The sequence below is a fragment of the Python bivittatus genome, unplaced genomic scaffold, assembly GCF_059951505.1.
Source record: "Python bivittatus isolate LINGU-HERP-01145 unplaced genomic scaffold, Pbiv_v1 ctg000370_np1212, whole genome shotgun sequence".
In the NCBI taxonomy this organism is placed as follows: Eukaryota; Metazoa; Chordata; class Lepidosauria; order Squamata; family Pythonidae; genus Python; species Python bivittatus.
The window spans coordinates 506,040-516,076 of record NW_028277062.1 but is presented as its reverse complement, the minus strand read 5'-3'; the positions used below and the strand labels follow the sequence as shown (position 1 = coordinate 516,076).

At 46.7% G+C, this 10,037-nt stretch overlaps 1 protein-coding gene across 4 annotated transcripts; it reads right to left on the bottom strand.

Moving 5' to 3' along the window:
- Positions 1 to 3,972: 3,972 nt before the first annotated feature.
- Positions 3,973 to 8,913, bottom strand: MRPL52 (mitochondrial ribosomal protein L52). 4 transcript variants are annotated; one of them, XM_088142201.1, is made up of 5 exons: positions 8,809 to 8,913; positions 6,533 to 6,608; positions 6,215 to 6,282; positions 4,712 to 4,776; positions 3,973 to 4,179 (listed from the first exon to the last, which is right to left on the bottom strand). In XM_088142201.1, the coding sequence occupies exons 1-5, from the start codon at positions 8,876 to 8,878 to the stop codon at positions 4,033 to 4,035; spliced, it is 426 nt and encodes a 141-aa protein (XP_087998327.1). In that variant the 5' UTR covers positions 8,879 to 8,913; the 3' UTR covers positions 3,973 to 4,032. The 4 variants fall into 4 exon arrangements, with proteins under 4 accessions (XP_087998327.1, XP_087998328.1, XP_007436448.1 ...); XM_088142202.1 differs by having other exon boundaries at positions 6,185 to 6,282; positions 8,749 to 8,880; XM_007436386.3 differs by having other exon boundaries at positions 8,749 to 8,880.
- Positions 8,914 to 10,037: the final 1,124 nt, after the last annotated feature.

Genomic DNA, 10,037 nt, shown 5'->3' with positions numbered 1-10,037 from the left:
AATACAGCTGTCAAGTGCCCTGTTAATGTGGCCACGCTGAGAATGATGGGAGTTGTAGTCCAGCATATCCAGAGGGCATCATGCGTAGGGCTAGGGACATGTCTTCAATTAATTAGAAGCTGCAATTTGTGGGTTAAAGTTTGGATAGAGCCCAATGCGACTCTCAAGAATAGAATCTTTCCATTTCATGCGACTGAATCCTGCTTTAATTCAGGGCGGGTTACCGAGTTTAAGTGAGGGTGAGTGGGTAGGGGCGGGGTGGTTATGGATTTGCGTGAATTCCACAAAAAACCCCATGATCTGATCATTTAACCCTGCCAAAATACGTTGAATATGAATATTCTTGGCACAGACTAGATCCAAAGTCGAGAGGGAGGCATTGGAAATAACAAAAGTTATGAAGGGACAAAGTTTTTCTCATTCCCGGTTTTCTCCCCATTCAGAATTTAAAAGCTTGATCCCATTCTAGCAAACTGACTGGCTTTTTTTTTTTTCCTGAAAATGAGATGGTACTCCTGTTGGTTAATTGCTATCCTACTTTATCCTATTGTGTAATGTTTATTTTGAAATAATCTTTCCTGGTATTTTGCTTTGCAAACTGACATGACAGTTCCGGGAAATTTGGTGTGTGTGTGTTTGTGTGCGTGAGCGTGCCTGGTAGGGGAAGGGAGGTTGATTGCTGAAGAAGTCAGCTCTGCTGGCTTGGCACTCTGCACATGGCCAGGACGCTGCGTTCTTGAGCTTCCATGGGTTCAGGAGCTGAATTGCAGAGCATCCTTAGAATTTACATTTCGGAAAGGAGCTGAAATGTTGGTTGTGCCCGAACCTGCAAACTGTAAGGGTGGGAGGACATCAATGATCAACCTCCCGTGTCTCTTGAAGGCAGGTTTTGCTTCTGCCCCCTTTCATTTTTAAAACAAGCAAATCCAAAAAAACGAAGTGATGCGAAGACATTGTGAAGCGGTCACTTGGCGCGTTTTGGATTGAAAAGTGCCAGGCGATGGGGAAGAAAATAAAAGAAAGGGTTAAATCAAATGACTCTTGTTTTTTTTTTAAAGGTGCTCCTTCACAGAAGGCCATATATATAAATTTAAAAAAAAAATCAAATCTCCAGAGATGGATGCATGACACACAACCTCTGTATCCTGTCTCTGTTGATGCAACCGCAATGTCGCCCTCAATTCAACTGAGTCAGGGATAATCTAGTGGAGGGACGCTTTCAAGATGAGCGAGGCTCTGGAGCTAAACTGGGGTGAAATTTGGAGAGGGGGGAAACTGCTGGCTGGCCCTTGAGTGTTGAGCCTCAACAGGGGGTCCTGTTCTACGGGGAGGTGTGACTTTGCCCCTCCCCAGCCTGGCCCTCCCAGCGGGTCTCGTGCGCTTGGCGGAAGGCTCCAGGGCTGATCTCATCCTGTGTTTGCGGTTGCCACATCTGGAAGCAATTACAGAAGTGGGGTGGGAGGAAAAAAAGATGTGTTCAAAACACAGATGGAATTAGCAAGGCGGGGATGACCGGGGGGAAGGGGGGCGCAGAGGGGCAAAGAGATTAACAGCTGTTTCCTAGCTCCCCCCAAGATCCTATGGGGCTGGGGAGCCATGTAGAGCATCCTTCCTCCCCCCCCCGCCCCAAATCACTGGATGGAAATAACAGCGGAGCAACAGCGACATCTCTTTCGGGCCCTCAGCTCCGATGAGCCACTAACCCAAATTTGGCATCCGAGTTCCTGTATTCGAAAGCTAAACAACGCCCATCTAGGCTCCAGATGTTAAGCGGTGGAGACACCAAGGGCATTGCAAAGATGGGGGTGGGGGGGACTTGGCCAGCAGGGCCTTCCAAGCGGGTTCAACAATGAAGCCCATCATGCTGAGCTGCAGCGTGGATGGAATAAACCAGGAAACCTGGCGGGATCCCTTGCAGGAAAAGTCTTGCTTAGCCAAAAACCTCCTGTTTAGGTGACTGGGGCAGAAATGGCGCGTTCTGTACCAACCTCACAGTATTTGATTAAGTTAAATTGAACTGCGGGCCCGTGACCTCTGTGGAAAAGCATACGGGCATGAGCCGAAAAGAAGAACTTATCCTTTTTCGCGAGAAGTATAATTTTCGAGAGAAGAGAAAGCTAGAACGGAAAACGTCATCTGCACCAAAGGGGGGGGGGAGAGGAATAAAGAGATCCTTTATGATTAGGAAGAATGCATGGTCCTTTCCTTCCCCCCGCCACTTTTTCCTTCATAGGGTCCTGTGACTTGAGCTCCGGCAAGCAGAGGTTCCCACGGGGCCGGAGGGAGCTCAGGCTGTTTTCTGCAGAGTCCAAAATTCCTCTCCATCTGGCTGCCGCGAACATCTGGTTTTCGGCCAGGATGGGATCCCCCCTCCCTCCCTCCATTTCCAAAATCTGTTCTCCTTGGCCAGCTCGTGGGGCCAGAACGCATCTCTTTCCTGGCAAAGTCTCTGCTCTCTGGCCTCTCCCGTGCTCTTAGCTTTCATCCACACGAGGCCAACTTTTTTCAACTTCCATGGACACCTCGATTCTCCGTGTGGGGAGGAGGCACCGCCTGCCACGAGGGACGCTGGGGGGAAGGCATTTTGCTGACTTTTCATCGCAGATATCCTGGCCCACAACTCATCCTCGCAGCCGGGACCAAGGTTGGAACGCGAGGGCTGATTCCAGGGCACAAATTCAAAATAATAATAAAACAGATCTCTCGCTTTCATTCTGGAGTGCTGGAAAGTTACACTGCAGGATGCCTGAAGGCTAAAATCGTTTAACAAATATAGCCTTGTATAAAAAAACTCTGCCAAAGAGTTTTTGTCAATCTTTTTTGCGAGTGCAGAGTAAATTGGGCTAAGTGTATACGTGTAAAAAAAAAGGGGGCTGCGTTCGTGGATGATTTTCACCCAGAAATCCAGATGTATTGAATTAAACCCAACGCATATGAAGGAGGTCTGCTGCGTGTAGCCCGTTCATGCTTTTCTTCTCCCCCTGATGAAGCAGGCAAGCAGATCTAGACTGAATTATTCCACGCAAATCTGGGATCAGGCAGATTATGTGCAAATAAACCAAGCTTGTAAATCTTTCCTTTTTTTTTTAAGAGCTGATAATTTCAGCCTCTTGGGGCGAAATACGACCCAGTCCCTGTTGGACGTAACAATCAGTTTTGGTTCACTTGTGAGTTCAAGGAGGTTGAGTCATCATCTCTGGACCTTCTGAAATGACTCCGAGAGCCTCCTTTGAAACTGCTTCCTATAATTGGTCTTCAGACCTCAGCCTGACTCTAGGGCATCGTGGCCTAAAGCTGGGCCTCTATACTGTTCACATACATTGTGACTGAATAAACCAGGATTGCTTGCTTAATGTGGCCTACCAACGAAGGGATGACCCAAGTTGACCCTTGGTCCATCAACCTGTGAGTTATGCAGGTCCAGAACGTGCAGGTAGTGATGGAGACCTTTAGCAATGGAAACTGAACAGGCCATACAGTTCTCTTGAGCTTTTTGGAACACCCGATTCCCCTACATTCAAGCTGTGGCTGATCAGCAAGGGGCTCTGCGATTTCTGTGAAATGCCCCCTCTTTTGTCCTTCTCTGACTTTGACAGCTAGGGTTCTAGCAACCTCCTCCAACATCAAGCCCCAGAATTCCCAGCCAGCAAAGCTCAAAGGAATTGAAGCCCCAACCCACAGAGGAAAATAAAGAAATCTGACTATCAGAGTCTTCTGAATGCTTCCACGGTTCCTGACTCTGGAATAAAGGGGCTGATTTCCCCCGATGTAAACAAGAGCAAGGCTCTCTGCAAGATAAGACTCTCCTGAATCTTGTGTGACATGGCAATTGTGTTGAAACTAAGCAGGCCCTTAGCTAATGCGTCTCTTTGCAATGAGCCACGCAGATAACATGCCACTGCAGGCCCTCCAAACCTTGGCTTGTAAACAAAGAGGTCGCCGCGAGCAGAAATCAGTTACTGCCCAGTCCTCTCCTTATAAAATGTATATTTATCTTTTTTTTTAAGCTTGAGATTACAGAAAAAAGAGCCATTATTTCGGGACCTGCTGGAGTAAGGCTCCTTTAGGTTGGAGTCTGTTGCGCCGTTTCTCCTCTTCATCTTGTTCCTGCTTCCTCATCTTTGCTTCCCACTTCTTCATTCCATGATCGAGTTCTGCAGAGAGCTCAGTTATACGCCTCTGAAGGGGAAAAAGATACAGAAGGGAAGGTAGAGGGCCTGGAAGATGTCTTTCACGCCCCCTTAACCTTCACAGGGGATTGCAGACACACAGCCAAGCATTCATTTCCGAGGGTAATTCTACATGCGACTTCGAAACTAACCCCCTGCATCCCATATTCCAAATATTTAGGAGTGCAGACACTGATTCTTCGGGGAGGTGTATATTTCTAGCTATAACCTAAAGGCAGAAAAACTCACACATCCTTGTGTTTTTTTCCCCTAAGGAGTTTTTCTCCCATAAGGAGTTGAGGGAGAATTCTCCACATACTCAGAACTGCATCACAAATATATGGTACTCGGAGCTGTATCTGCCCTTAGAAAAATTTGTTAGACTTACCTGATCCCCCTCGCCCCCCCCCCCAACTCAGGACAGAAATGAACACTAGCTTTCCATCTGCTTGTTTTCATGACATGACACACAGATAAGAAGAGACGCAGGTTCGCACCATCCTGAAAGCAGGTGGATTCCCAAGCTGCTAGAAACTGCTTACCACAATCTGTCTGTTTTTTTCCTGTCGACGGAGTTGGCCTGACATGAGAGGGGCGGGCCTGCCATCTGTAGAGGGGGTGAAAGGCACAGCATTACTGAAGACACAGGTCAACATTCTCAGGGCTCAGTCACTGGCCCTTGATGGGAGATGTGAAGCTTGCTTAATGCAGAACCATTCTCTGGCTGCGTAACTACCCCTTTTCCTGAGATCACAAGGGCGGTTCTAGCTACAGCTGAAGTTTGCAGCCTGACCCAAGATTTGGTCCAGGGATGAATTAAGGTAAGCAAGGAAATGGAGGCAGAAGACGAACAGGTAATTCCCCAGAATGTAAATATTTAGAAGGAATTAGGAAAATAAAGGTAGAGCTTTCAACAGTGACCTGATACAACGGCAGAACCAAAGTTATGAAACAGCCTGTTATAGCTGAACTCAGAATCCCAATATTCTGCAAAGGTTATAATTTGTTCTGCTATGTTGGGAATGATTCTCTTGCACTCCTTTCTTTATTTACCATTCTAATTTTCTGGCTGGATGCTCCTTCCTTTCTCGCTCATCTCCCCTTCCATTTTAGAGTACTCCTAACTCCTAACCAATCCTAAGGGACTTGGGGTAGTATACAGCACCCACAAAAAGAAAAGCCAAAACATAATAAATAGGTGAATTGGAACAATATCAATCGCCCGTCTGTCCCCCCCCATCCTCAAAAAGCATTGATAAAAGCCAAATAAAACCCAAATAGTCAGCAGGGACTGAAAGCGCATTGAAATAGGTCTGTTTTTTAAAAATTACAGAATCTTACATACCGTAAAAGTCAAATCTAAAGAAACAGATAGAGAAGAAAGAGGAAAAAAGAAGAAAAAGGTGCAAGAAATAAAGGAAAGAAACTAAGGTTATGAAATATGATGACTTCCAGCCTTCTCTTCCACAGATAATTACAACCTTACAATCCTCCCTCCCTCTCAGATGCTGAAATAAATCCGTTTTAAGCTGTTTCTGGGACTGCGGCAAGATGGGGCTGCATGTACTTCTGGGGGGGGGAGAGTATTTCACAAGGTGGGGGCTATTACCCAGAAGTCACGGCACCCACACCATGCAGACCTCTGGAGGGGAGGAAACTTTTAGCGTATCCTCTCACGATAACCAGACTGGGAGAGGCAAATTCATTCCTACAGGACACTCTCTGATGTATCCTGGTGCCAGGCCATTTAGAGCTTTAAAGATGACGACCTGCACTTTAAATCGGGCCTGGAAGTCTGCAGGCAACCAACGGCACACCTTTAATACAGCTGGAATTCTACACTGGTCGGATTCCCCTGTCAACCATCTCGCCACATGGTTGTCCTTTGATGATTATTTTTCTCCCCAAAGAATTATTTGTCTGGCTTGAAAAGGGGGTTGGTTTTATTCTGCTTTTATCTTGCCAGTTGATTTGAGGGACTCTGGCATGAAAGCAGTCTATGACAGATAATGTACCCCCCGCCTCTCTTTCTTTTTTCTTTTTACCAGCAAAGGACCAGTCGGGTAAGTCAGTTGTAAGCCCATGATCTGATGGATTTGCGGGGAGACCATTCCTGGAAAAAGAGCACAAAGTCATTTGTACAGTTTTCAGAAATTAAATAGATCACCCAGAGAGGAAAAGGATTATATTGTTTACTCTGAGTCTGCCTCTGCTGATAATGCAAATGATGCTTTTTTTGGCGTTCCTGCTCAGTTCTAATCCCCTCAACGGCTCCCTGCTTCTAATGTAATGCTTTAAATATCAAAGCACAAAATATTCCTCCCTGGGATCCCCTCACCTTTCCCTCCATTTATAGCACTCACTTCAGTCTCCATTCACTTCCGGCATGCTTCGTGGTACTGTGGTGGAAGCTCCGAGCCAGTTTCGCAAGCTGGGGTCCTACATGGGGAGAAACCAAGCAGAAAAGGCCGGGCTGAACCAGACGTGTGGCGTTCTTGGCCTAGCCACCTGTTCAAACCATTTCACAATTATATGATCATCTCAGCTAGTAGGAGTTTTCTTAAGTGTAACCATGATAATGTGTATAAAGCTTTGGCGACTCAAAACTACATGTATCTGTAGGCAATACATATAATAGTTTAATTGTCTGCCTTCCTTTTCATACACTCTCAGACTGAGAGGTATTCAGTAGATGTTATATTACGTCATGGACTCATTTCCCAAGGTTCTGGATGTCTTCCGCCCCACTTGGGGGGCGGGGGGGATTTCTTGATTTACACACAATGTACATCCTGTGTGGTATTTTTACTTATATTGACCACCAGGAGTCAATACACAACGACTTTCATTCTATTTGGACCTCGTCAGGTGTACGTAGCTATTGCGGCTACATATACCTGGTAAGTTTCAAATAGAATGAAACCAGTCGTGTACTGCCTCCTGGTGGTCGGTGTAAGTATTAGCTGAGACGGTCTCCAGCCTACTGAGTAGAGAGACATGCCAGAGGCAAAATGTGGGCTGAAATTTGACAGATCACTTTGCAGTAATGGGCAACGAGGGAAGGACTGTTACTAAAAAGAGCAGAGGAAATTAGTTTGGGCTTGGCTTCCCAGAAGCCTCCTGTTTCATATTCTGACCCTTCAGCCACTCACCAAAGAGGTTAAAATCAGCATGGATTCCTACCAATTTCTTCATCAGCCAACCCCCCCCCCCAATAAATTGTGCTGCTCAATACAGCCATCATGGGGGCTATAAAGCAGTTTGCACACTTCTGCACTGGGTTTATTTCCTAAAGATTAAAACAACCCAGCAAGGAGATAAACAAACAAACCCACAAACAAAAACTGCAATCTGGGCCTGACAGCAGGCCATACTCAAGGTTCCTTGAACAATCAAAATCAGGAGAGTAATTTTCATAGGCTAGGTCCACATAAGAAGAGACTAAACCTGACTCTAGACAAATAAATCATATTATTAATGCAATGTTTTGTCCTTTCTTTCAGATCCTAGGAAAAGGGCTGAGCGCTCTCAGCCTACAGAACCAGAAACAACCCAAACCTACTGGTGAGTATTGTAAATTTATTTACTAAATCAGATAGCTGTCTAGGACCAATTAATCTCTCAGCAGGATACCATAATGAATTATATCTTCGTTCACAAAGCCAAAAGGGGAAAAAGTCACAATTAAGAGCGATGAAAAAACAGGCACCGAATTGCTGGAATACCCTGCGACCTCCTCTATGATGGACGAATCGAGCTTGATGGCTGGTGGGTTGCACCAACGCCTCCGTGCAATGTGCCTTCCGAAAGGCTCTGAAGACACGGCTCCATCGACCTGCCGGCGGTCCGGTTATGGTTCTGAGCCTGCTAGATGCTGTATGGACCGACGCGTGACTTGCACTTGACTATTTATTATGTTCTTAGGTTTTAATCTGGTTGTCATCTGGTTTCAAAGGGATTATTTTTATTGATTTTTCTATTTTGTTCATTGGTTTTGTGGTTTGGTTGTTTAATTACATGAACCGCAAATGTGAGATGCATGGCCATACAAATCGGATGGATGGATGGATGGATGGATGGATGGATGGATGGACAGATAAATAAATTTCCCCAGTGGGATCTGGAAGGAAAATTTAGACCAACAGAAGGAAAGGAGAATTTGAATTCAGCCTTCCTCAACCGGGTGCCTTCCAGATGTGCGGGAACGCTGGCTGGGAACTGGGGTGGGGTGTGGGGAGGGCGATTCTAGCTTTACAATGTACATAATAATAGTAATAGTAATAGTAATAATAATAATAATAGTTTATTTAACTTATATTCCGCCACACTCCCAACGACTCTGGGCGGCTCACAATAATCAAATAAATCACAATAAAATCAATAAAACATACAAAATAAAGATAAAAAGTAGTACATCCATTCAGAAGGGAGCCTCACTGAATTCCGTGGAATTGACCCCAAAAAAGTAGACCTAGGAAGTTACGCCCAGGATTGCGCAATCAATCTCTCTGCACGTGTTACTGCGTACACGCCCACACAAGCACCCAGACGCTCGTTCCCGCGGCCAAGAGGTCCATACCCAGCCTCGGGGTCACGCGAACTGCCATTCAGGCGACCGAGTTGCGCAGCGCTCGCTCACCGCTGCTGTGAGGGCCGCGCGGCGTCGGGAGCCGCCATTTTGGATCGTCCAACCGGAAGCACCGCCTCATCCGGTCACCGGTTGGCTGGGAACTCTGGGAGACGCCATTTTGTACGGATCGCTGCAGAGCGTTAGGATGTTTCGCAGGAAGGGGCAAAACAGCTGACAAAGGCAAAGCTTCCTGGCGTCAGCTGGAGCTACGCATTGTCGGCCGCCGCTGGACGGCGTTTGGGAACTAACTTGGGTTATGTTGTCCGGCTATTGAAAGTATCAATACATCTATGGGGGCAGCCATTTTTGGCCCAGGCATCAGAGGCCCGGATGTGAGTCCCGGAAGCTAAGCTAGACTCCATTTTGCAAACGGAAACGGAGGTCCTATTCCTTCGCTTCCATCTTGGATGAGGCAACCCTCTTCGCCCGCCCTGCTCGCATAAACAATAATGATCACTATTGAAATCTAATTTCCTGGTATTTCTCTGAGGAAAATATCACACTTACCGGAAAGGCCTCGTGTAGGTTCAAGTGCTATACTCGTGCCGTTTCAGGTCGCTGTGGCAGCCATTTTTCCTAGGGGCGGAAAGGGCGTTTCGGCCATTTTCGAAACGGTCGGCGATTCGCTGGCGCCATCTTGGATGCTGGTTGCTAAGGAAGCCGTTGCCCTTGGCGACGACGTAAACAGTCGCCGGGCGAGGGAGTCGGGGTTCCACCTGGAGGGATGGCGGTGGGAGGCCCCTTCGTGAGCCCATATCGATGCAACTGACAGAGGAGTAAATTAATGGGTTTCTGTTAAGCAGCGTTCCCCAACCTGGGGCTCTGAACTTCCTCCCCCGTCGGGTCTAGACAGCGCTAGCTGGGAATGATGGGAGTTGTGGTGGAACCTTTGCCCAGAGCATCAGATGGGGGAAGGCTGGTGTCAGTAGGCCTGTGCAGCCCTCACCTCCTTCACTTTCTTCTTTTTTTTTCAAGAAGAGGGTCTTTTCCTCTGGAATATATATGTGTGTGTGTGTGTGTGTGTATGTGTATGTATGTATGTATGTGTCTGTCTGTCTGTCTGTCTGTCTGTCTGTCTGTCTGTCTGTCTGTCTATCTATCTATCTATCTATCTATCTATCTATCTATCTATCTATCTATCTATCTATCTATCTATCTATCTCAGTGTTTCTCAACCTTGGCAGCTTGAAGATGTGTGGACTTCAACTCCCAGAATTCCCCAGCCAGGCACGGCTGGC